The sequence below is a fragment of the Oncorhynchus mykiss genome, chromosome 5 (genome assembly GCF_013265735.2).
Source record: "Oncorhynchus mykiss isolate Arlee chromosome 5, USDA_OmykA_1.1, whole genome shotgun sequence".
NCBI classification, from domain to species: domain Eukaryota; kingdom Metazoa; phylum Chordata; class Actinopteri; order Salmoniformes; family Salmonidae; genus Oncorhynchus; species Oncorhynchus mykiss.
In genome coordinates, this window is record NC_048569.1 from 91,894,304 (window position 1) to 91,921,655 (window position 27,352).

General features: G+C 45.0%; 1 protein-coding gene across 2 annotated transcripts; it reads left to right on the forward strand.

Moving 5' to 3' along the window:
- Positions 1 to 2,237: 2,237 nt before the first annotated feature.
- nr2f6b (nuclear receptor subfamily 2, group F, member 6b) lies at positions 2,238 to 25,109 on the forward strand. 2 transcript variants are annotated; one of them, XM_021604718.2, is made up of 4 exons: positions 2,238 to 3,001; positions 16,754 to 16,848; positions 19,907 to 20,485; positions 24,064 to 25,109. In XM_021604718.2, the coding sequence occupies exons 1-4, from the start codon at positions 2,736 to 2,738 to the stop codon at positions 24,336 to 24,338; spliced, it is 1,215 nt and encodes a 404-aa protein (XP_021460393.2). In that variant the 5' UTR covers positions 2,238 to 2,735; the 3' UTR covers positions 24,339 to 25,109. The 2 variants fall into 2 exon arrangements, with proteins under 2 accessions (XP_021460393.2, XP_021460391.2); XM_021604716.2 differs by having other exon boundaries at positions 2,240 to 3,001; positions 19,904 to 20,485.
- Positions 25,110 to 27,352: the final 2,243 nt, after the last annotated feature.

Genomic DNA, 27,352 nt, shown 5'->3' on the forward strand with positions numbered 1-27,352 from the left:
GGGAGGCATCCTGGGGTCAGGGCTTAGTTGGAGAAGGGGGCGAGCAGGGAGCCGCATTCTTTCTGTGTGTGTGTGTGTGTGTGAGTGTGAGTGTGTAGAATGAGAGAGCGAGAGAGAGTCCGCGAGAGAGAGAGAGCGAGAGGGAGGGAGAGGGAGAGGGAGAGGGAGAGAGAGAAAGAGAGAGAGAGAGAGCGGGAGAGAGTGCGCGAGAGAGAGCGAGAGAGAGAGCGAGAGAGAGAGAGAAAGAGAGAGAGGAGAGAGAGAGAGAGCCCTCCAGTGTAGCTCCCTCTACAGCCCACTCTCTGCTCTTTGACTCCAATGGCCTTATAAGGCAATGAGTGCCATGGCAACCAGAGGGCTTGAGCACACAGACACATGCTCCAATACTCACTCACTGGGCGAAAGGAGGGAGGGAGAGAGAGAGAGGGAGAGAGAGGGAGAGGGAGAGAGAGAGAAGACCAGCAGAAGAGGCTGTTAAGACTGCGCTACACCTCAGCAGCTAGCTTTGGCTATCGTCTGTGACCCGTGTTTTTCCTCCGCTGGTTTGCCTAATTTATTCAAGCCGGGGCCGGAGGAGAGAAGGAAGAAGGAGATTGTGACTGTGCTTAAGGGAATGCAGAGAGACTTAGGCCTCAAGTCGTTACTACTGGATGGACAAGCACTGACAAGACAAGGGAGAGAAAGAGACAGAAAAAGAGAGAGAAGAGGGGAGACTTGCTAGGAGGAACTTGCATTCTGTTTAAGGGATAGTAGAGAGAGTATTTTCCTCCCTTTCTCAACTGTGTTTTCACTGCGTTTGCTCCTGGTGGTTTGAACTATTGAAGCCACAGATATATGGGAGCAAGAGAGGAACAAGAAACAGATGCTGCTTCACAACAGACAGAGCAAGGGGACATCACTGCACTTTGAACTTTCCCAGACTAGCAGGACCAGAAGGAGCTGTTTATCATTTATGTGTTTTAAATAGCAAGCCTATAGATTCAGTCTGCCTATAGAATCAGTCTGCGTTAGATTCAGTCTGTCTATAGATTCAGTCTGCCAATAGATTCAGTCTGCATTCGACTCAGTCTGCCTATAGATTCAGACTGTCTATAGATTTAGTCTGCCTATAGATTCAGTCTGCGTTAGATTCAGTCTGTCTATAGATTCAGTCTGCCTATAGATTCAGTCTGCATTAGATTCAGACTGTCTATAGATTCAGTCTGTCTATAGAGTCAGTCTGTCTATAGATTCAGTCTGCCTATAGATTCAGTCTGCATTAGATTTAGTCTGCATTAGATTCAGACTGTCTATAAATTTAGTCTGCCTATAGATTCAGTCTGCATTAGATTCAGACTGTCTATAGATTTAGTCTGCCTATAGATTCAGTCTGTCTATAGATTCAGTCTGCCTATAGATTCAGTTTGCGTTAGATTTAGTCTGCGTTAGATTCAGTCTGCCAATAGATTCAGTCTGCCTGTAGATTCAGTCTGCCTGTAGATTCAGCCTGCCTGTAGATTCAGTCTGTCTATAGATTCAGTCTGCATTAGATTTAGTCTGTATTAGATTCAGTCTGCCTGTAGATTCAGTCTGCCAATAGATTCAGTCTGCCTGTAGATTCAGCCTGCCTGTAGATTCAGTCTGCCTGTAGATTCAGTCTGTCTATAGATTCAGTCTGCGTTAGATTCAGTCTGCGTTAGATTCAGTCTGCCTGTAGATTCAGTCTGCCTGTTGATTCAGTCTGGTTGTTCTCTGTATTCATATATTGTCTTTGAGTATTGTCTGTCTGGGGAGATAGGATAGTTCTGCCAAGCTAGTGAAACCAAAAGTGCTGTTTATACAAGTTTGCGAGGGTGTGAGCATGTGTACACTGTGAACCAAACAAAGACAAAGTAAGTCAACCTTCTAATGGGGGTTGAATGACAGCAATCCATTTCTAGCATTCTCTGAATCTCTGCTTGTATCTGAAATTCTTGACAGAAATGAGTTCTGTGTTTTCTAACTGCTGAGCTAAAATTGTGCTTATGCCTGTTAGATAGATAGATGGCACTTTCTACACAGCCCAGAACTGGTCTGACTAGTTCGTAAGTAGTAAAGTAATCCTACGGAAGAGGTGTTTTTTTTTCCCTCTGGGAGGGACAGAGAGAGAGAGAGAGAGAGGGATAGAGAGAGAGAGAGAGAGGGATAGAGAGAGAGAGGGATAGAGAGAGAGAAAGAGAGGGATAGAGGGAGAGACAGAGAGAAAGAGAGACAGAGAGAAAGAGAGAGAGAGAGAGGGAGAGAGGGAGAGAGAGAGAAAGAGGGATAGAGGGAGAGACAGAGAGAAAGAGAGAAAGAGAGGGAGGGAGAGAGGGAGGGAGAGAGCCTAAGCCTCTAAGTGTAATGTATTGTTTTCTGTGAAAGGACAGGCTACACCCTTTTCCCCCTCCTGAACTCTGAACCGCTCGTTGTGTCAGAACTTTTAGGAGGAGTCATTGACTTGGGTCACAGGAAAGACAGGGGAGAGAAGGAGAAAAAAAGGAGAGCGACAGTAGAGAAGTAGAGCAGTGAGAGGGACCTCCGGGTCATTTCACAGAGACAGAAGGGGAAAGAGGTCAACTCTATTACTTTTCCTGGAAGTGAACTCAAAAACGTATTTAGTATGATTAGAAACTAAAGTGTTATAGCTGAAGATTTTCAGAGAAAAGAGGAGAGCACTCGGTGGGTGGACAGGCGTGTGTAAGAGGGAGTGTGTGTGTCGGCCGTTTAGCTCAGATATGGCCATGGTGAGCGGGGGATGGGGCAATCCTAACCGGGAGACCAACGGACTGGGTGGGGAGAAGGCTTACCTGCGTGGAGATGAGGAGGGCTCGCCCCAGGCCGGGAGTGATGTGGAAGTGGGAGACGAAGACAAGGCGTGCGTGGTGGACTGCGTGGTGTGTGGGGACAAGTCCAGTGGGAAACACTACGGGGTGTTCACCTGCGAGGGCTGTAAGAGCTTCTTCAAGAGGAGCATCAGAAGGAACCTCAACTACTCCTGCAGGTAGGCAGAGGTGGCACCACTGGATCAAAAGTGCTATGGCTAAATTTGTGCACGTCTTTTCTGGGGCCTGGAGTTTTTCTTGATCTCATGACCTGTTTGTGTAAAACTCTGGGTCCTATTCGTAGGCTATGACAGGGTTCAAACTTAACCCAACTGGGCCAGCTGGATAAAAATCTGCTAGCCCGAACAGAATTTCTACTGGTGGGGACATGGTGTATTTTTTAAACGGATTGGGGTCATGCAGGGCCTATAGATTGGCATGCTTCCTCTCTATATTCAGATATTAATAGGCTACATGTGGCTATTGTGATAAAAAGCTGATTCATATAATTTAGCAATGCAAGTCATTATTCTATTCTTTAGAATGTCATGGTATTAATTAATCACATTCATGTTTGTTTCTAAAGTATGCCTTTTCGAGACGTTTTTTGTTTTGTTTTACATTTTAAAATAGGATGCTGCCCCTTTAAGACAATGGCGTACCAAAAGAGATACTGACCTGTCAACAGTAGGCTTGTCAAGATCAACGCTACAGTGATTTTTATTTTGCTTTCAACAGTAGCCACCACATTGTTGGTATGTTCACTATTGAATGTTTACTTTTGTAAATCACTTTGCCTAAATGAAATAAATTCGGCGAGTAGATTGACGGGCACTTCTTTTTGCTAAGGACAGCTCACCTTTGCTGTGTAAACGTAGCTATCAATTTACGTAGCGTACTGCTCAGTGCTCGAGAAATTGTGATACGCAAGAGCGAAGTGGTGCTTGAATGAATAGCCAATCATATTGCTCAGCAGTGGCTGCTCGTCAGAGAAGGAAGAGGTGGACCATGCTACTCAGTGAATTTCATTATAATAAAAATAGTGAAACGTAAAAAAAGGTTTCCTTTTTAGATACAACTATACTAAATATATTCACGTCACCAAATAACTGATTAAAATACACTGTTTTTCAATGAAGGTCTACAGTAGTCTCAACAGCATTTTGTAGGGCAGCACCATGAGTGGAAAAAGTACCCAATTGTGATACTTGAGTAAAAGTATAGATACCATAATAAAGAAAGTGATTCAAGCTAAAGTTGAATTCACCCAGTAAAATACTACTTGAGTAAAAGAGTATTTGGTTCTAAGTATACTTCAATATCTAAAGTAAATAAATTGCAAAAAATATTCTTAAGTATTAAAAGTGAAAGTATAAATCATTTACCGATGGCACCATTTTATTGTTTTTAAAATGAATGGATAGCCAGGGACACACTCCGACACTCAGACATCATTTACAAATTAAGCATTTGTGTTTAGTGAGTCCGCCAAATCAGAGGCAGTAGGGATAACCAGGGATGTTCTCTGTTTAGTGAGTCCGCCATATCAGAGGCAGAAGGGATGACCACGTGTTCTCTTGATAAGTGTGTGAATTTGACAGCCTGCTTAACATTCCAAATGCAACCAGTACTTTTGGGTGTCAGGGAAAATGTAAGGAGTAAAAAGTACATTCTGTTCTTTAGGAATGTAGTGAAGTAAAAGTTTAAAAAAAATCCACAAAATAAATAGTAAAGTAGAGTACAGATACCGCAAAAAACGACTTAAGTAGTACTTTGAAGTATTTTACTTAAGTACTTTACACCACTGGGTAGCACAATGGTGTAGCCAGAGAACAGCTATTTTCCGTCCTCCTCTGGGTACATTGACTTCAATACAAAACCTAGGAGGCTCATGGTTCTCACCCCCTTCCATAGACTTATTGAGTAATTATGACATTTTCCAGAGGACGTCCTCCAACCTATCAGAACTCTTGCAGCATGAACTGACATGTTGTCCATCCAATCAGAGCATCAGAAAATGAATCTAATACTGAAAGCATAAGCTACAGCTAGCTAGCACTGCATTGTATAAAATGTGGTGAGTAGTTGACTCAAAGAGAGAGAAAAACAATAGTTGAACAGCTTTGAACAAATACATTTATTTACAAATGAAGGAGAAGCAGCAGAGAGAGAGAGAGAGAGCGAGAGATACACTACATGACCAAAAGTATGTGGACACCTGCTCGTGAAACATTTCATTCCAAAATCATGGACATTATTATGGAGGGGGTCCCACCCCCTTTGCTGCTATAACAGCCTCCACTCTTCTGGGAAGGCTTTCCACTAGATGTTGGAACATTGCTGCGGGAACTTGCTTCCATTCAGCCACAAGAGCATTAGTGAGGTCGGGTACTGGCGTTGGGCGATTAGGCCTGGCTCGCAGTCGGCGTTCCAATTCATCCCAAAGGTGTTCGATGGGGTTGAGGTCAGGGTTCTGTGCAGGCCAGTCAAGTTCTTGCACACCAATCTTGACAAACCATTTCTGTATGGATCTTGCTTTGTGCACGGGGGCATTATCATGCTGAAACAGGAAAGGGCAAAGTTGGAAGCATAGAATTGTCTAGAATGTCATTGTATGCTGTAGCGTTAAGATTTCCCTTCACTGGAACTAAGGGGCCTAGGCCGAACCATGAAAACAGCCCCAGACCATTATTCTTCCTCCACCAAATTTAACAATTGGCACTATGCATTTGGTCAGGTAGCATTCTCCTGGCATCCGCCAAACCCAGATTCGTCCGTCGGACTGCCAGATGGTAAAGAATGACTCATCACTCCAGAGAACGGATTTCCACTGCTCCAGAGTCCAGTGGCGGCGAGCTTTACACCACTCCAGCTGACGCTTGGCATTGCGCATGGTGATCTTAGGCTTGTGTGCGGCTGCTCGGCCATGGAAACCCATTTCATGAAGCTCCCGACGAACGGTTCATGTGTTGACGTTGCTTCCAGAGGCAGTTTGGAACATGTTGTATCCGAGCACCAGACAACATTTACGCTTCAGCACTCGGCGGGTCCGATCTATGAGCTTGTGTGACACATCCAAGTATATATGACCAAATTATTAATAGACAAAAATTGTACGTTTGAATTCCGTAAAGTGAGTCCGGAAGAGGTGAAAAAAAATATTGTTGTCTATCAACAATGACAAGCCAACAGGATCTGACAACTTGGATGGAAGATTACTGAGGATAATAGAGGACGATATTGCCTCTCCTATTTGCCATATCTCCAATTTAAGCGTACTAGAAAGTGTGTGCCCTCAGGCCTGGAGGAAAGCAGAAGTAATTCTGATACCTTAGAGTAGTAAAGCCTCCTTTACTGGCTCAAATAGCCGACCAATAAGCCTGTTACCAACCCGTAGTAAAGTTTTGGATACCAATGGATACCAATGCTATTTTACAGTAAACAAATTGACAACAGACTTTCAGCATGCTTCTAGAGAAGGACATTCAACAAGCACAGCACTTACACAAATGACTGATGATTGGCTGAGAGAAATGTATGATAAAAAGATTGTTGGAACTGTTTTGTTAGACTTCAGTGCCGCTTTAGACATTATCGATCATAGTCTGCTGCTGGAAAAAAACGATGTATTATGGCTTTACACCCCCTGCTATATTGTGGAAAAAGAGTTACCTGTCTAACAGAACACAGAGGGTGTTCTTTAATGGAGGCCTCTCCAACAGAATCCAGGTAGAATCAGGAATTCCACAAGGCAACTGTCTAGGCCCCTTACTTTCTTGAATGTTTACTAACGACATGCCACTGGCTTTGAGTAAATACAGTGTGTCTATGTATGCGGATAACTCAACACTAAACACATCAGCTACTACAGCAACTGAAATGACTGAAACACTTAACAAAGAGCTGCAGTTAGTTTCCGAATGGGTGGCAAGGAATAAGTTAGTCCTAAATATTTCCAAAACTAAAAGCATTGTATTTAAGATAAATCATTCACTAAACCCTAAACCTCAACGAAATATTGTAATAAATCATGTGGAAATTGAGCAAGTTGAGGTGACTAAACTGCTTGGAGTAACCCTGGATTGTAAACTGTCATGGTCAAAACATATTGATACAACAGTAGCTGAGATGGGGAGAAGTCTGTCCATAATAAAGAGCTACTCTACCTTCTAAACAGCACTGTCAACAAGGCAGGTCTTACAGGCTCTAGTTTTGTCGCACCTGGACTACTGTTCAGTCGTGTGGTCAGGTGCTACAAAGAGGGACTTAGGGAAATTGCAATTGGCTCAGAACAGGGCAGCATGGCTGGCCCTTGGATGTACACAGAGAGCAAACATTAATAATATGCATGTCCATCTCTCCTGGCTGAAAGTAGAGGAGAAATTGACTTCATCACTACTTGTATTTATGAGAGGTATTGACATGTTGAAAGCACTGAGCTGTCTGTTTAAACGACTAGCACACAGCTCAGACACCCGTGCATACCCTACAAGACATGTCCCCAGAGGTCTCTTCACAGTCCCCAAGTCCAGAACAGACTATGACTACATGGAACTCTATCCCACATCTGGTAACTGATGCAAACAGTAGAATGTGTTATTGGAGTAGGGGCCTGAGGGCACACAGTGTGTTGTGAAATATATTATGAATGTGTTGTAATGTTTTTAAAGTTGTATAACTATTTGAATGTTGCTGAACCCCAGGAAGAGTAGCTGCTGCCTTGGCAGGAACTAATGGGGATCCTTAATAAACACCAGGAAGAGTAGCTGCTGCCTTGGCAGGAACTAATGGGGATCCATAATAAACCCCAGGAAGAGTAGCTGCTGCCTTGGCAGGAACTAATGGGGATCCTTAATAAACCCCAGGAAGAGTAGCTGCTGCCTTTGCAGGAACTAATGGGGATCCATAATAAACCCCAGGAAGAGTAGCTGCTGCCTTGGCAGGAACTAATGGGGATCCATAATAAACCCCAGGAAGAGTAGCTGCTGCCTTGACAGGAACTAATGGGGATCCTTAATAAACCCCAGGAAGAGTAGCTGCTGCCTTGACAGGAACTAATGGGGATCCATAATGAATACAAATACAAGTAAGGCCATGCTCATATATTTTTTTTAATGGCGCCCAGTGCCACAATTTTTCTGCATTTTAGTCTTCAATTGTTTCAATGGTAGACTGCGACATGGCAGGTAAATGTAGAACTGTGAAAATGCGCTGAAAAGGGCTGCTGCTTTGAAAGTGGTGTGGTCAGATTGAAAAGTACTGGTGCAAATTCTGTCTCGCCACACGTTTTCCGACGTCTCTGCAGGTAGGTGCATCCACTCTGTATAATCACAAGAAAATATGTGCACGTGCAAAACAATAACATAATAATTACAAAAATAATGTTTAGAAAAAGTACAAGAAACACGTAAGTTAATGTCAAAAGTTACTGTGTACTTGGATCTCAAAAATTCATATTCTGTTCATGGTGTTCATTTAAGTGAAAATGCCCTCTAAGCTGGTGTTTGGAGGATATATTGGCACGGGTGCTGCAAACCGTACCAATATATCCTCCAAACACCGGCTATGAGGGCATTATCACCTTTATACAACGGGTTACCAACATATTCAAATAATGATTGACATATTTTCATTAAAAAATATATTTTTAGGATTTATTCATACTATTTCATCCTTCCACAAGATATAGTCCCGACACAAATCTAGGGTTGCTACCCAAGCCGGCTGGTCGTTGGTTAGAGATGCGACTCAGTTGTTCAGTATTTTTGTTCTGGATCTATGGACGCGACCAAGTCATTCGTTCTAAATGTTTACATTTCCTTACTGGCTGGCAACATTCTTATCTCTTGCTTGCTAGCTAGCCATCTACAGCTAATTTACAGTCACATAAAAAAAAGCAGCTAGAATAACAGCAAAGTAGCAACATTTGCATTTGTTTACGCTGTTTTCTAGTGACATTTATTTGGATACATCCATAGCAATGAGCTAATGAGGCGCAATTTCACCTGGCATAAAAATAAAAGTGCTTTCTCGTCAGGACACTGTTGTTCAGAGGAGCTGGCCAACAACACAGCTAACACAGTCACTTCAAACTGAAGCTGGAAAGACTGCAAACTAGCTGCACTTTTTTCCATTTACATTTCTTTGTATATATCCATAAAGATTATGCCAGCTGATTCATGATGTTGACTGGCGGAGAAACGTTGCATGCCTATCTGTCTCGTCCCGAGTCCCGACACGTTCATTACTATGGGGCAGCTGGAAATCGAATTTGAATATTGAAACAATGTTGCAAATATCGGAGAGACAGACAGCAAGGTTTACACTGTTGATAACTAAATGCTAGTCTAAATCATGTCTAGATGCTTTATATAGTGGACATCGAGTTTATAAATTGCCTGGCTGGGCTGAAGAGACAGTGGATTGCACAGTCAGATGGGACAGAGTAAATAGGCATTTTAACGTCATAGATTTAGCCTGTGGTAACTTGTGGAATAGACACTGGCTGGAATGTGGGTTTTAACCAATCAGCATTCAGGATTAGACACACCCTTTGTATAAATCATATGTACAGCATAAATATAGAACCTGTAACTTGTTAGATCATATTTCCCTTAGGGGATTCCACTCTGGGTTAGGCTGTGTTGCAGCTTTAACTCAGGTTTATGTTTTAGATTTTCAGGTATATAATATACACATGGCAATATACATATATTTTTTTAGCAGAACCATACAAATGTGCCTTTCCCACTCCCACCTAGTTTATAGTCAATAATATATTGACTGCACTACCACATCACACTCCTGAGGAATATGACCCTTTGTTTATTGTTTACTATCTAAGGGCTATATTAAATTAAAAAGCTGGCAAACAGGTTTCAGTGCTGTCAGGGATAAACAAATATTGGTCCTGTGATGTAAGAATGCATGTTTAGATTCATGGAGCTGGTGGTTGCAGTGTTGACACTATATTGACAGTGTTGACACTGTGTTGACACTGTTGACACTATATTGACAGTGTTGACACTGTGTTGACAGTGTTGACACTATGTTGACAGTGTTGACACTATGTTGACAGTGTTGACACTATGTTGACAGTGTTGACACTAGGTTGACAGTGTTTACACTATGTTGACACTATGTTGACACTGTGTTGACACTATGTTGACAGTGTTGACACTGTGTTGACAGTGTTGACACTATGTTGACAGTGTTGACACTATGTTGACAGTGTTGACACTATGTTGACAGTGTTGACACTAGGTTGACAGTGTTGACACTATGTTGACAGTGTTGACACTGTGTTGACACTATGTTGACACTGTGTTGACACTATGTTGACAGTGTTTACACTGTGTTGACACTGTGTTGACACTATGTTGACAGTGTTGACACTATGTTGACAGTGTTGACACTTTGTTGACAGTGTTGACACTATGTTGACAGTGTTGACACTATATTGACAGTGTTGACAGTGTTGACACTATATTGACAGTGTTGACACTGTGTTGACAGTGTTTACACTATGTTGACAGTGTTGACACTATGTTGACAGTGTTGACACTATGTTGACAGTGTTGACACTAGGTTGACAGTGTTTACACTATGTTTACAGTGTTGACACTATGTTGATAGTGTTTACACTATGTTTACACAATGTTGACAGTGTTGGCACTATGTTGACAGTGTTTACACTATGTTGACTGTGTTGACACTGTGTTGACAGCGTTTACACTATGTTCACTCTATGTTTACAGTGTTTACACAATGTGTACAGTTTTTACACTATGTTTACAGCGTTTACTCTGTTTACTCTATGTTTACTCTGTTTACAGTGTTTACACTATGTTTACAGCATTTACACTATGTTTACACTATGTTTACAGCATTTACACTATATTTACTCTATGTTTACTCTATGGTTACCGTGTTTACACTATGTTTATTCTGTTTCCAGTGTTTATGCTATGTTTACAGTGTTTACACAATGTTTACAGTGTTTACTATGTTTACAGTGTTTACACTATGTTTACAGCGTTTTCTTTATGTTTACTCTATGTTTACAGTGTTTACACTATGTTTACAGCATTTACACTATGTTTACTCTATGTTCACAGTGTTTACACTATGTTTACAGCATTTTCTCTATGTTTACTCTATGTTTACAGTGTTTACTCTAGGTTTACTTTATGTTTACAGCATTTACTCTATGTTTACAGTGTGAAGGGAAAATAAGCTCAACTGCACATTGTCTCAAAAATGCTGCGTGGGAAGATTTACGCTTACTTGTTATCCAGTTCTGATTGAATACCGCCATTTTACAAATGACACAAATGATAACGTTCCTATGGTTAACTTTCCCTTCTCTCTGTCCATTGACCTGTTACTGTACAGTTTACTACACAGTAGTTCAAATGATCTTAATCTGTTTCCTACATTTTGTATCATATAGGACATTCCCCCCCAGAAGTAAAATATGAAATGACAAACTTTCTCAAGAAAATTTTACTTCTGGGTAACCAAGATTATAGAGGCTATACGGCTATACAGGCCGAGACATCTATACAGGCTATATGGGTATACAGGCTATATGGCTATACAGGCCTACACATCTAGACATCTATACAGGCCTACACATCTAGACATCTATACAGACCTACACATCTATACAGGCCTACACATCTAGACATCTATACAGACCTACACATCTATACAGGCCTACACATCTAGACATCTATACAGGCCTACACATCTATACAGACCTACACATCTATACAGGCCTAGACATCTATACAGGCCTAGACATCTATACAGGCTTAGACATCTATACAGGCCTACACATCTAGACATCTATACAGACCTACACATCTATACAGGCCTAGACATCTATACAGACCTACACATCTATACAGGCCTACACATCTAGACATCTATACAGGCCTACACATCTAGACATCTATACAGACCTACACATCTATACAGGCCTACACATCTAGACATCTATACAGGCCTACACATCTATACAGACCTACACATCTATACAGGCCTAGACATGTATACAGGCCTAGACATCTATACAGGCCTAGACATCTATACAGACCTACACATCTATACAGGCCTAGACATCTATACAGACCTACACATCTATACAGGCCTACACATCTAGACATCTATACAGACCTACACATCTATACAGGCCTACACATCTAGACATCTATACAGACCTACACATCTATACAGGCCTAGACATGTATACAGGCCTAGACATCTATACAGGCCTAGACATCTATACAGGCCTACACATCTAGACATCTATACAGACCTACACATCTATACAGGCCTAGACATCTATACAGGCCTACACATCTAGACATCTATACTGGCCTACACATCCATACAGACCTACACATCTATACAGGCCTAGACATCTATACAGGCCTACACATCTAGACATCTATACAGGCCTACACATCTATACAGACCTAGACATCTATACAGGCCTAGACATATATATAGACCTAGACATCTATACAGGCCTACACATCTATACAGACCTAGACATCTATACAGGCCTAGACATATATACAGACCTAGACATCTATACAGGCCCACACAGCTATCAGACAGAGTGCCTAGACAGCTTTCAGACCCAGTGCCTAGACAGCTATCAGACCCAGTGCCTAGACAGCTATCAGACCCAGTGCCTACACAGCTATCAGACCCAGTTCCTAGACAGCTATCAGACCCAGTTCCTAGACAGCTATCAGACCCAGTTCCTAGACAGCTATCAGACCCAATGCCTAGACAGCTCTCCGTGCCAGGATAAAGTGAGTAACCGGGCAGTTGAAATCGGCGAGGGGGCACCATTTATTTAGGTTCTTGCGTTGGAATGATATTGAATTCTGCTTATATCACGCTATATGACAGTAAACCAAGAGACTTTTGAGGATACAGGTTGGCGCGAAACCTCCAGCCCATCTCCACTGCACTGTTTCAGCACAATGGTACAATGGTTTTACACGGCAAAGCAAGGCCATTTTGCCAATGAATATAGGCTATAATTCACCTATTACAAACAGCATATGTGAATGCAGCCGTACACAGCTGTCTTACCTAAATAATGCTAACTAAATAATGCTAACTAAATAATGCTACCTAAATAATGCTAACTAAATAATGCTAACTAAACAATGCTAACTAAATAATGCTAACTAAATAATGCTAACTAAATAATGCTAACTTAATAATGCTAACTAAATATTGCTAACTAAATGCTGAAAGTAGTAGCCTTGTTATTCAAGCATTCAAACAGTTTGGCTAACAATGCCGACACAACTGCAAATGCTAACGAATGAAAGCGAACGGAACAAACCAGTGGTACCAAGTAGTAAGTAAAGTAAATATCAGATCGATAATGACAATCTGTATTTAGGCTAGTTACAATAACAGTAGTCCAACTCAGTAAACAAAAGGTGAATGGAGATCAAAATAACCAAAACACAGCCTACAGCCTACTACAGTGAGATGCAGCCTACTACAGTGAGATGTAGCCTACTACAGTGAGATGTAGCCTACTACAGTGAGATGGAGCCTACTACAGTGAGATGGAGCCTACTTCAGTGAGATGCAGCCTACTACAGTGAGATGCAGCCTACTACAGTGAGATGTAGCCTACTACAGTGAGACGTAGCCTACTACAGTGAGACGCAGCCTACTACAGTGAGACGTAGCCTACTACAGTGAGACGCTGCCTACTACAGTGAGACGCAGCCTACTACAGTGAGACGCAGCCTACTACAGTGAGACGCAGCCTACTACAGTGAGATGCAGCCTACTACAGTGAGATGCAGCCTACTACAGTGAGATGCAGCCTACTACAGTGAGATGCAGTCTACAGTCTACTACAGTGAGACGCAGTCTACTACAGTGAGATGCAGCCTACTACAGTGAGATGCAGCCTACTACAGTGAGATGCAGCCTACTACAGTGATATGCAGCCTAATACAGTGATATGCAGCCTACTACAGTGAGATGCAGCCTACTACAGTGATATGCAGCCTTCTACAGTGAGATGCAGTCTACAGCCTACTACAGTGAGACGCAGTCTACAGCCTACTACAGTGAGACGCAGTCTACAGCCTACTACAGTGAGATGCAGTCTACAGTCTACTACAGTGAGACGCAGTCTACTACAGTGAGATGCAGCCTACTACAGTGATATGCAGCCTACTACAGTGATATGCAGCCTACTACAGTGAGATGCAGACTACTACAGTGAGATGCAGTCTACAGCCTACTACAGTGAGATGCAGACTACTACAGGGATATGCAGCCTACTACAGTGAGATGCAGTCTACAGTCTACTACAGTGAGATGCAGCCTACTACAGTGAGATGCAGTCTACAGTCTACTACAGTGAGATGCAGCCTACTACAGTGAGATGCAGCCTACTACAGTGAGATGCAGCCTACTACAGTGAGATGCAGCCTACTACAGTGAGATGCAGTCTACAGCCTACTACAGTGAGATGCAGTCTACAGCCTACTACAGTGAGATGCAGTCTACAGTCTACTACAGTGAGATGCAGTCTACTACAGTGAGATGCAGCCTACTACAGTGAGATGCAGCCTACTACAGTAAAATGCAGCCTACTACAGTGAGATGCAGCCTACAGCCTACTACAGTGAGATGCAGCCTACTACAGTGAGATGCAGCCTACAGCCTACTACAGTGAGATGCAGCCTACAGCCTACTACAGTGAGATGCAGCCTACAGCCTACTACAGTGAGATGCAGCCTACTACAGTGATATGCAGTCTACAGCCTACTACAGTGAGATGCAGTCTACAGCCTACTACAGTGAGATGCAGTCTACAGCCTACTACAGTGAGATGCAGTCTACAGCCTACTACAGTGAGATGCAGCCTACTGCAGTGAAATGCAGCCTACTACAGTGAGATGCAGTCTACAGCCTACTACAGTGAGATGCAGCCTACAGCCTACTACAGTGAGATGCAGCCTACTACAGTGATATGCAGTCTACAGCCTACTACAGTGAGATGCAGTCTACAGCCTACTACAGTGAGATGCAGTCTACAGCCTACTACAGTGAGATGCAGCCTACTGCAGTGAAATGCAGCCTACTACAGTGAGATGCAGTCTACAGCCTACTACAGTGAGATGCAGTCTACAGCCTACTACAGTGAGATGCAGTCTACAGCCTACTACAGTGAGATGCAGCCTACAGCCTACTACAGTGAGATGCAGTCTACAGCCTACTACAGTGAGATGCAGTCTACAGCCTACTACAGTGAGATGCAGTCTACTACAGTGAGATGCAGTCTACTACAGTGAGATGCAGCCATGCACAGCGGTCTTGCCAAGTAAATAGGCCTATAGGCTTCAGCAACATATTGGGATACGGCACACAGTTCCATTTACAACCATGAAAACAAATAGTGTACCAAGAATACCATAATAGAATGAATACTTAAAAAAATATATATTTTCATTTTACTCCCTTTTTCTCCCCAATTGCGATCTTGTCTCATCTCTGCAACTCCCTAACTCCTCTGGAAAGGCAAGTCATGCGTCCCCCAAAACATGACTCGCCAAACCGCACTCCTTAACACCTGACAGCTTAACCCGGAAGCCAGCAACACCATTGTGTCAGAGGAAATGCCGTACAACACAAGTCAGTGTGCACTGCGCCTGGCCCGCCACAAGGAGTCGCTAGAGCACAATGGGACAAGGACATCCCAGCCGGCCAAACCTGGATGATACTGGGACAATTGTGCACCACCTCATGGGTCTCCCGGTCGCGACACATCCTGGGATCGAACCCGGGTCTGTAGTGACGCCTCTAGCACTGCGATGCAGTTCCTTAGACCGCAGCGCCACTCGGGATGCCATAATTAATGTATTTCTATGATGAAACATAACGATGTGTAGCTACTGCCCAGGAGCGTCATTTAGGTTCTGGCATTTGAATTATATTGAATTCTGCTTATATCACGCTATAACACAATAAACATAAAAGTTCAAATGCTATTAACCAAGAAGTGACAGGTTCAATGGCGTGAAATCTCCCTGCGCTCTGTCAGCACCATGGACAGAATCATGCACGCTAAAAGCAAGATTGTGATCAAAAACCAACCAGCTAGATTGTTTCATACTTTTTTCAGAAGAGTTGCAGCGTCCTTGACAGAGCTAGCTGGAGCTCGGCAGCATTAGCGCTGCTAGGCTTGGCGGCGGCCTCGATGGTTGGACGTTCTCCTCCTTTTGGCTTTGTTTGGATACTTTGGCAAAGCCAATTTCTGATATCCATTGTGGCAGTTTAGCTGGTTCAAAGCTAGCTAAATAGGCTAAGGCTAATAACACTAATGTATTTTACGGCCAACTAAGAAGCTAACTAAACTCTGGAGTGGTGGGGCGTGAGGCAGAGTTGAGAGAAGCAGCTTCAACAGTAAACTTGACCCCCGCAGTTAGAAATCAAAATCATAATATTACAGGCGGAGTCGTACCTCGTTATTCACACAGCCTACCACAGATGAGAAGCGTTTTCCCCCCTGCCCCAGTGGCGTTCCATAGTCCCCTACACACATCGTGTCCATTGTGCTGACACTGCGCAGTGGAGATACAGATTTTGTGCCAACCTATCACTCAAATCAATTTGAACTTTTTAGTTATTTTTATAGAGCGACATAAAACTCAAACTGAGGAGGCACAAGTTTCAACTGAGCGGGCTAAGCACCCTTTTGCCTCCCTCGTGGAGTAATTTCATTGAAATGATGTGGAAACAATATTGATCCAACCAGTGTATGCCCAGTTGAATACAGCTATACTGGCCTACACAGCTAGAGAGAGAGAGAGAGAGAGAGAGATATATATATAACACGTTCTAAGTTCTATGTTTAATGTTCTGTTGTGCAGGTCGAATCGAGAATGCCAGATAGACCAGCATCACCGCAACCAGTGCCAATACTGCCGGCTGAAGAAATGCTTCCGTGTTGGCATGCGCAAAGAAGGTAACTATCCTATCTTACCTATTGCACAACATCTCCGCCAGTCAGACCATGCCTAAAGCAGAGGCCAATCCAAACGTTCCATATATCGTAACTGACTGCATCAAGATAGTTTGCCCCTGCCGTTATAAACAGAGCCGACATTTCACAACTCTTGTCAGGTGGCCAAAATATTTGCATATTTACACTGTAAACTACATCAAGCTCAATTTTAAAAGCCCTGACGCTATTTTAAGGTGTTAATGGGTGAGGAAAACTGTCTCACAGCCTCATATAAATGCAAACATGTTTTATACTTATTTCATGTGGCATAGTATTTGTAAACCAGTTTAGCTCTATCCTCTAACCAACACACTCTTGACCCCTAGTCTCTAAGTACCACTACGTGGTACGTATCATTCAGGGCTAGGTGCCAGAGGCATTTCCCAGGCAGTGTGAAGGTTGAATAACCCAGCCTGTATTCTGCTTTGATCTGACACCAGCCCAGAGCTATATTCAGCAGGGATATTCATTCAGGGGTCAGAGTCACCCAACGACAGCACTGACGAAGCCAGGCCACAGTGTTTCCACATTACCTGGAAATGCTTGGATCACCTTCGCCGGTTGGTGGGTCCAACTTGAGGTGTCATTAAAAAAAAAGACTTCCCCACCCCCACCCCTCCCCAACGTAAAAAATATTTTGACATGACCCTCCCCTTGTACTGAAAAAAAAATTGGACACCCTCCCTCACAATAGTGTTTACGGCCACAAATACACTATGACCAAAAGTATGTGGACACCTGCTCGTTGAACATCTTATTCCAAAATCATGGGCATTAATATGGAGTTGGTCCCCATTTGCTGCTGTAACAGCCTCCTCCACTCTTCTGGGAAGGCTTTCCACTAGCTGTTGGAACATTGCTGTGGGGACTTGCATTCAGCCACAAGAGCATTAGTGAGGTCGGGCACAGATGTTGGGCGATTAGGCCTGGCTCGCAGTCGGCGTTCCAATTCATTCCAAAGGTGTTCGATGGGGTTGAGGTCAGGGCCTAACCCGAACCATGAAAAACAGGCCCCAGACCATTATTCCTCCTCCACCAAACTTTACAGTTGGCTCTATGTATTTGGGCAGGTAGCGTTTACCTGGCATCCGCCAAACCAAGATTTGTCCATCAGACGGTGAAACGTGACTCATCACTCCTGAAATAGCCAATTCACTCATTTGAAGGAGTGTCTACATACTGTACTTTTGTATATACATAGTGTAACTGTAGCTACCCTGTGTTTATAAATGTGGATATCAACTTCGACACTTCAGCATCCTGGCTACGGGCCAGGAGGTTGAGGGTCCGCCGACCACCACAAGCTAACTCTCCTTGTATGTTTCATTAGACACTACATGTATCTTTATTTAACTAGGCAAGTCAGTTAAGAACAGATTCTTATTTTCAATGACGGCCTAGGAACAGTGGGTTAACTGCCTTGTTCAGAACGACAGATTTTTACCTCAATCTTGCAACCTTTCGGTTACTGTTCCAACACTCTAAACACTAGGCTACCTGCCACCCCACTACGATCAGAGCTGCAGACAATAATCAGCTGGGTCAGCGTTTCCCAAACTGGGTCCTGGGGACCCCAAGTGGTCCACATGTTGGTTTTTGCCCTAAAACTACACAGCTGATTTAAATGATCAAAGCTTGATGATTAGTTAATTATTTGAATCAGCTGTGTAGTGTTAGGGCAGAAGAAAACTAAACGTGCACGAGGGGGCCCCAGGACCCAGTTTGGGAAACCCTTGGGCTAGGCATCTACAGCTCTGTCAGCATATCTTTCGTCTTGCAAGAAAACCCTGAGGTGGAAATCCGATTTTCAAAATGTTGATGCTATATTTATATAAAATATATGCAACACATTTTCCACCAATGCACCACAACCAATAAGCAAAGCATACCGACTTGGGGGAGCTTCAACTTCATAGTTTGCGTTTTCAACACCACAATCTGCACAGTTTGGATGCTGGAATTTTATTTTGGACGATTCCTACAGGATAATTTTTAAATAGCCTAATCAGATTAAAACATTGAGACTGGTTGTGTTTATGCCACACCTCAAAGGTAATACATTTTGAAAGTGAAATGACAAATATTTTGGCTATATTGGAGGCAGAGAGAGCATGACTTTCCTGGGAACATTATGACAGCGCATCTCATTATGTCTCTCTAGACCTTATAAACTGTCCAGAGAAGACCCAGAGCTGATCCAAATTAAATTAATGGAATGAAATATTCAAATGACAGGGCTTTCGCTCCATTATTCAAATTACATTTTCAATGCAGTTTACAGCCTAGAGAGGAATGTTGTTCTCACTTGAAAACCATCATGCAGTTATTTGTTGCAAGGCTAGTCTAGGTAGGATATGTGAATTGTCCCTGAACATGATCATTAGGGAAGCGTTTTAAGCTGAGTGTCTCATGTCTTCACTGTTCTTTCATGCGCAATACCGCACCTGGCCTCTCCGCTTACATAAAACATTGGTGCAGCTTTGGATGATTTTATGTGTGGTTTGATGCTAGTTAGCATATTATAGATCTGGGCAAACAATCCACCTGTCACTATTGTCACTATGAATGGTGGATAGAGGACAGGTTAGACTGTTAGACTAGACTATACTTAACTGTGATTTAGTAAATGTTTTGGAAGCACCAAAACACCTTAATATAGGGGAGACTCATGCAATCAGATGAGAAAATGTGTCTAGGGTGGAAGAGATGTTATAGTGAAACCTGTAATGATTTAGTGAAACCTGTAATGATTTAGTAAAACCTGCAGAAGGGTCAATGTAAACCAGGGAAAAAAACACCATGCTCCTCTGTGCACAATAAAAAAAACACACTACCCTTCCCAATTCAAAATAAAAATTTAACAACCCTCCCCAACTCAAAAGAAAAAGTTTAACTTCCCTTCCCAAATCAAAAAAAAAGTTTAAAAAGTCCCCTATTTTACATCAGCCTCTATAACCTCTACAAAGCCCTTTCTCTCCCTCTCTTCCCCTCTCCTCCCTCTCTCTCTTCCCTCCAGCAGTCCAGCGTGGGCGTATCCCTCCATCCCACTCAGGCATCAGTCCCACTTCTTTGGTCGGCGGAGGTGGTGGTACTGGGGCTGGGCCAGTAGGGGGCGAATTCTTCAACGGCCATCCTGTGTCTGAGCTCATCTCCCAGCTGCTCCGTGCTGAACCGTACCCCAGCAGCCGCTATGGTCCCCAGTACGGCCAGCAGCAGCAGATGCAAGGTGCTGGAGGAGGCTCCGTCATGGGCATCGACAACATCTGTGAGCTGGCGGCACGCCTCCTCTTCAGCACCATCGAGTGGGCCAGGAACATCCCTTACTTCCCTGAGCTGCCCGTCTCTGAGCAGGTGGCTCTGCTGAGACTGAGCTGGAGCGAGCTGTTCATCCTGAACGCAGCCCAGTCCGCCCTGCCGCTGCACATGGCCCCACTGCTGGCCGCCGCCGGCTTCCACTCCTCGCCCATGTCAGCAGAGAGGGTGGTGTCCTTCATGGACCAGGTGAGGGTATTCCAGGACCAGGTGGACAAGCTGACCCGACTTCAGGTGGACTCGGCAGAGTACAGCTGCCTCAAGGCCATCGCCCTCTTGTCTCCAGGTCAGTGTATTGGTTGGTCGTCTCTCTAAGGCCACCGCCCTCTTGTCTCCAGGTCAGTGTATTGGTTGGTCGTCTCTCTAAGGCCACCGCCCTCTTGTCTCCAGGTCAGTGTACTGGTTGGTCGTCTCTCTAAGGCCACCGCCCTCTTGTCTCCAGGTCAGTGTACTGGTTGGTCGTCTCTCTAAGGCCCAAACCAAGACCCCTATACAGACACTGGGAGATGAATTCACCTTTTAGCAGGACAATAAGGCCACATCTACACTGAGTTGCTTACCAAGAAGACAGTGAAGAAGACAGTGAAGTTGAGTTTTGACTTTAATCTGCTTGAAAATCTATGGCAAGACCCAAGACCTGGAAATGGTTGTCTAGCAATGATCAAAAAACAATTTGACAGAGCTTGAAGAATATTGAAAAGAATAATGAGCAAATGTTGCCCAATCCAGGTGGGGAAAGCTCTTAGAGACTTACCCAGAAAGACACAGCTCTTAGAGACTTACCCAGAAACCCTCACAGCTCTTAGAGACTTACCCAGAAACCCTCACAGCTCTTAGAGACTTACCCATAATGACTCACAGCTCTTAGAGACTTACCCAGAAACCCTCACAGCTCTTAGAGACTTACCCAGAAACTCTCACAGCTCTTAAAGACTTACCCAGAAACCCTCACAGCTGTAATCTCTTCCGAAGGTGATTCTAACATGTATTGACGCAGGGGGTTGAATACTTATCTCATCAATATATATTAGTATTTTATTTGTCATGATTTTTTTGTGTGTAGATCGTTGACAAGAAATGACAATTAAATCAATTTTAATCCCACTTTGTAACAACTGTAACGGGATTCGTCCTCCTCTGACGGGAAGAGATCGGAACAATACGCAGCATGGTAAGTGTTCATGATATTTAATAGAACAGAACACTTAAATACAAAAACAACAAGAGAACGAAACAGTTCTGCTACCTAAGTATGGTTCTCAATCAGAGACAACGATTGACAGCTGCCTCTGATTGGGAACCATACCAGGCCAAAAGCAGAAATACAAAACATAGAACAAAAACATAGAATGCCCAACTGGACTCACGCCCTGACCAAACTAAAATAGAGACATAAAAAAGGAACTAAGGTCAGGACGTGACAGTACCCCCCCCCGCCAAAGGTGCGGACTCCGGCCGCAAAACCTAAACCCATAGGGGAGGGTCTGGGTGGGCATCTGTCTGCGGTGGCGGCTCTGGCGTGGGACGTGGACCCCACTCCACCTTAGTCTTTGCCCACTTATGTGGCGCCTCTGGAGTGGCGACCCTCGCCGCCGACCTCGGACTGGGGACCCTTACAGTGGGCCCCGAATAGACGGGAGACTCTGGCAGTGCCGGACAGGCGGGAGACTCTGGCAGCGCCGGACAGGCAGGAGACTCTGGCAGTGCCGGAGTGATGGGCGGCTCTGGCAGCTCCTGACTGACGGGCGACTCTGGCAGCTCCTGACTGACGGGCGACTCTGGCAGCTCCTGACTGACGGGCGACTCTGGCAGCTCCTGACTGACGGGCGACTCTGGCAGCTCCTGACTGACGGGCGACTCTGGCAGCTCCTGACTGACGGGCGACTCTGGCCGCTCCGGACAGGAGAGAGACTCTGGCAGCTCCGGACAGGAGAGAGACTCTGGCAGCTCCGGACAGGAGGGAGACTCTGACAGCTCCTGACTGACGGGCGACTCTGGCAGCTCCTGACTGACGGGCGACTCTGGCAGCTCCTGACTGACGGGCGACTCTGGCAGCTCCTGACTGACGGGCGACTCTGGCAGCTCCTGACTGACGGGCGACTCTGGCCGCTCCGGACAGGAGAGAGACTCTGGCAGCTCCGGACAGGAGAGAGACTCTGGCAGCTCCGGACAGGAGGGAGAGTCTGGCAGCTCCGGACAGGAGGGAGACTCTGGCAGCTCCGAACAGGAGGGAGACTCTGGCAGCTCCAGACAGGAAGGAGACTCTGGCAGCGCCGGACAGGAGGGAGACTCTGGCAGCGCCGGACAGGAGGGAGACTCTGGAAGCGCCGGACAGGCTGGAGAACCTGGAGGGAGGAGACGGAGAGACTGCCTGGTGCGTGGGGCTGCCACCGGAGGCCTGGTGCGTGGAGGAGGCACCGGATGGACCGGACCGTGGAGGCGCACTGGAGGTCTCGAGCACCGAGCCTGCACAACCTGTCCTGGCTGGATACTCCCCGTAGCCCGGCCAGCTGTGCTGGTGAACCAGGGACACCGTGCGTAGGGCTTGTGCCATATACCCCAGGCTGAGGAGACGCACTGGAGACCAGATGCGCTGAGCCTGCTTCATAGCACCTGGCTCGAAGTCCACTCTAGCCCGGCCGATACGAGGAGCTGCGATGTAGCGCACCGGGCTATGCCTGCGCACTGGGGACACCGTGCGCCTCACGGCATAACACGGTGCCTGTCCAGTCCACCTCTCTCCACGGTAAGCACGGGGAGTTGGCTCAGGTCTCCTACCTGACTTAGCCACACTCCCCGTGTGCCTCCCCCCAATAATTTTTTGGGGCTGCCTCTCGTCCCTGTTTCGCTGCCGTGCTAGCTCCTCATAATGCTGCCGCTCGGCTTTGGCTGCCTCCAGCTCTTCCCGGGGGTGGCGATATTCCCCAGCCTGTGCCCAGGGTCCCCTACCGTCCAAAATCTCCTCCCATGTCCAGGAGTCCAGAACCCTCTGCTCCTGGTTACCACGCTGCTTGGTCCGGTTGTGGTGGGTGATTCTGTAACGGGATTCGTCCTCCTCTGACGAGGAGTATGAGAGATCGGACCAATACGCAGCATGGTAAGTGTTCATGATATTTAATAGAACAGAACACTTAAATACAAAAACAACAAGAGAACGAAAAATGAAACCACCGAAACAGCTCCGTCAGGTGCAAAACACACTAAACAGAAAATAACTACCCACAAACACCAGGGAACAGGCTACCTAAGTATGGTTCTCAATCAGACACAACGATTAACAGCTGTCTCTGATTGGGAACCATACCAGGCCAAACACAGAAATACAAAACATAGAACAAAAATATAGAATGCCCAACTGGACTCACGCCCTGACCAAACTAAAATAGAGACATAAAAAAGGAACTAAGGTCAGGACGTGACAACAAAAAAAAAAATGTGTGAATACTTTCTGTCACTGTAACTCTTCCCTGCTCTCAGATTAGAAAGAGAGAATATGGGAGGAAGTGGGATACAAGCCCAGGCTCATAACTTTGGAATGAGTGTTCATTTTTACTCCCACTAGTATTTCAGTCGAGACAAAAGGAGTCATGCAGATTCTAAAGTCAGTCTGTAGGTCAGCATTTCTCATATGAACAGCATTATATCTCTGTCCAAATGAGAAATATGGACCTACAACTCTACAATAGTACATCTGCTCTTTCAGTCAGCATGTCTCATTGATCTCAGGCTGTGTGAGACATTATTTTCTCCTCCACTGTAGCTCTTGCCTGTGTTCTCCATTGTAGCACTAACCATTTCTGAACTTCTGATTGACTTTAAATCCATGCTTACGTCTGTCTGTGTGTCCTCTGTTGTCCTCTTCAGATGCGTGTGGTCTGACAGACCCCATCCACGTAGAGTCTCTGCAGGAGAAGGCCCAGGTGGCTCTGATGGAGTACGAGAGGATGCAGTACCCGGGTCAACCCCAGCGCTTCGGCCGTCTGCTCCTCCGCCTGCCTGCCCTCAGGGCCGTGCCCGCCAACCTCATCTCCCAGCTGTTCTTTATGCGCCTGGTGGGCAAGACGCCCATCGAGACCCTCATCAGGGACATGCAACTCTCTGGGAGCTCCATTAGCTGGCCTTACGTCCCTGGGCAGTGAGGACAGGAGCCTGGGACCCACAGGACCCTGGAGGAACCTGGAAACTGGAACCCAGAATAGGATGGAGAGGGATTAGCCACTGATGTCATTAATGTCTAAATTCTTGAGGATTTAGTAGGGGAGGACTATATTGCTACTCACTCACACAGAGTCAAACACTGAGCTTCCAGTGAATGGAGCTGGAATCAAACCATTGGTAGTTTAGCTGTCCGTGTATTCCAAGGAAATTATTAATTTGTCTTGGAGTATATTTCCTGATCTGTATCATGACCTCTCTGAATGACCTGTCTGAAACACAGAACAGGGTTCTAGAACACAGAACAGGACTCTGGAACACAGAACAGGGCTCTGAAACACAGAACAGGGCTCTGGAACACAGAACAGGGCTCTGAAACACAGAACATGGCTCTGAAACACAGAACAGGGCTCTGGAACACAGAACAGGACTCTGGAACACAGAACAGGGCTCTGAAACACAGAACAGGGCTCTGGAACACAGAACAGGGCTCTGAAACACAGAACCGGGCTCTGAAACACAGAACATGGCTCTGGAACACAGAACAGGGTTCTAGAATACAGAACAGGGCTCTGAAACACAGAACAGGGCTCTGGAACACAGAACAGGACTCTGGAACACAGAACAGGACTCTGGAACACAGAACAGGGCTCTGGAACACAGAACAGGGCTCTGAAACACAGAACAGGGCTCCGGAACACAGAACAGGGCTCCAAAACACAGAACAGGGCTCTGAAACAGAGAACAGGACTCTGGAACACAGAACAGGGCTCTGAAACACATAACAGGACTCTGGAACACAGAACAGGGCTCTGGAACACAGAACAGGGCTCCAAAACACGGAGCAGGGCTCTGAAACACAGAACAGGGTTCTGGAACACAGAACAGGGTTCTAGAATACAGAACAGGGCTCTGAAACACAGAACAGGGCTCTGGAACACAGAACAGGGTTCTAGAATACAGAACAGGGCTCTGAAACACAGAACAGGACTCTGGAACACAGAACAGGCCTCTGGAACACAGAACAGGGCTCTGAAACACATAACAGGACTCTGGAACACAGAACAGGGCTCTAAAACACAGAACAGGGCTCCGGAACACAGAACAGGGTTCGAGAATACAGAACAGGGCTCTGAAACACAGAACAGGACTCTGGAACACAGAACAGGCCTCTGAAACACAGAACAGGGCTCTGAAACACAGAACAGTGCTCTGAAACACAGAACAGGGCTCTGGAACACAGAACAGGGTTCGAGAATACAGAACAGGGCTCTGAAACACAGAACATGACTCTGGAATACAGAACAGGGCTCTGAAACACAGAACATGGCTCTGGAACACAGAACAGGCCTCTGAAACACAGAACAGGGCTCTGAAACACAGAACATGGCTCTGGAACACAGAACAGGCCTCTGAAACACAGAACAGGGCTCTGAAACACAGAACAGGGCTCTGAAACACAGACTGTAACTAAAGACCCAGTGCCACTACTACCTCCAACCCCATGGCGCCCCACGCGACTCTGACCCCAGGCTCTGTGTGGCTCTCTGGCTGCTGTGTTAGGCCCCTGGGTCTCATGTGGGACCCTATTCCCCTTAGCTACAGTGTATAGGGCTCTGGTACTCAAACGTAGTGCACTGTGAAGGGAATAGGGTGCCATTTGAGATTCAGAAACAGGGATTATGAAGCCACAGCCACAGCCACATACTGCCATTGTATTGTGTTTTGTCCTGAGCTCTCTATTCATGTAAATCGTTGAGTTTGATTTACACTCATGTTGAGCTTATAGTGTAAAATGTAATGTGTACATTATGCATATGTGGTCATGTTAAATCTCTGAATGTTATGCAAATAGCGGGCTCTCTCCATAGTATAAGCAATAGCATACATGCTACAGTACATGCTATGGTGCCATACACTTGCACAAGCTAGCAGAGGTGAATGTATATGATAGATAACCCCTCACACGCATCCTGAGTCACAACGAGTCACCCCTGTCTTATATGTTGTTACCTCAAGTTGTATACCAATGACAGAGATTGTATAGTGGATTACCTGATAATAGAACCCTTGCATTCTTAAACGGAACTAAGAACCCTCCATGATGTGATCGATGACAAACACAAAGGGATCAAAGCCTCGTACACACCAGCATTATGTCATTAGCCTGAAAGTAAACTAACTGTATGGTTGACCCTTGTCACAAGGCCTATCGGAAGGCTAGGTGGAGCCATGACCGTACTGCTTAGACCTGAAGGGTAGGGGGCTAGGGGAAGCGGTTGCTTTCAGATCAGACATTTCATGTGATCGTCATACAATGTAACTAAAGGTACAGACCCCTTTAAGGACTAAAGGGTATGCTGTGTATTAACAGTAAAACTATGGTACAGTGCACAAGGCTATGTGCATACTCTTAGTGATATTGGCCTGGACTGCAATTTCATGTGACCATGCTTCTTTTTATTTTTTTGCCAAATGACTTACTCAGAGTGGATGTATGAATAACTGAAATCAAATAATCTGTTTTACTCTGATGGGATTTTGACTAACGACTTCACTGTGTAGTTCTACATAAGAATCATGTTTTTATTGCGATGTCAAACCAAAATGTAAAGAAAATTGCTACCGCTGACCATGGCTATTTTTGCATTACTAAAAATAAAGTATAAGTACTCTTACTGTGGTTGATTTGAGAATGCTTTCGGTTAGCGACTGATAGACAGACTATCCACAAAGCAGGACAACGGGCATCATTAAAAAGGCATTACAGTATAGACATGGCTGTGTTAATAGTGGCATAAACTGCTTTAACACAAGGGGTTGGAACAGGTTCAGGGAACAGAATCAGAACATGGAATGGAAGTGTTTTCTTGAACAGAACGGTTATTTTAAAAGCATGGGAACCGGTTAACTTTTTACTGCTGTGGGCTAAATGAGGGTCACGCAGAGTGTTTCTGGGTAGTCTTAAACAAATGTACCTGGAAACAAAAGTATACAC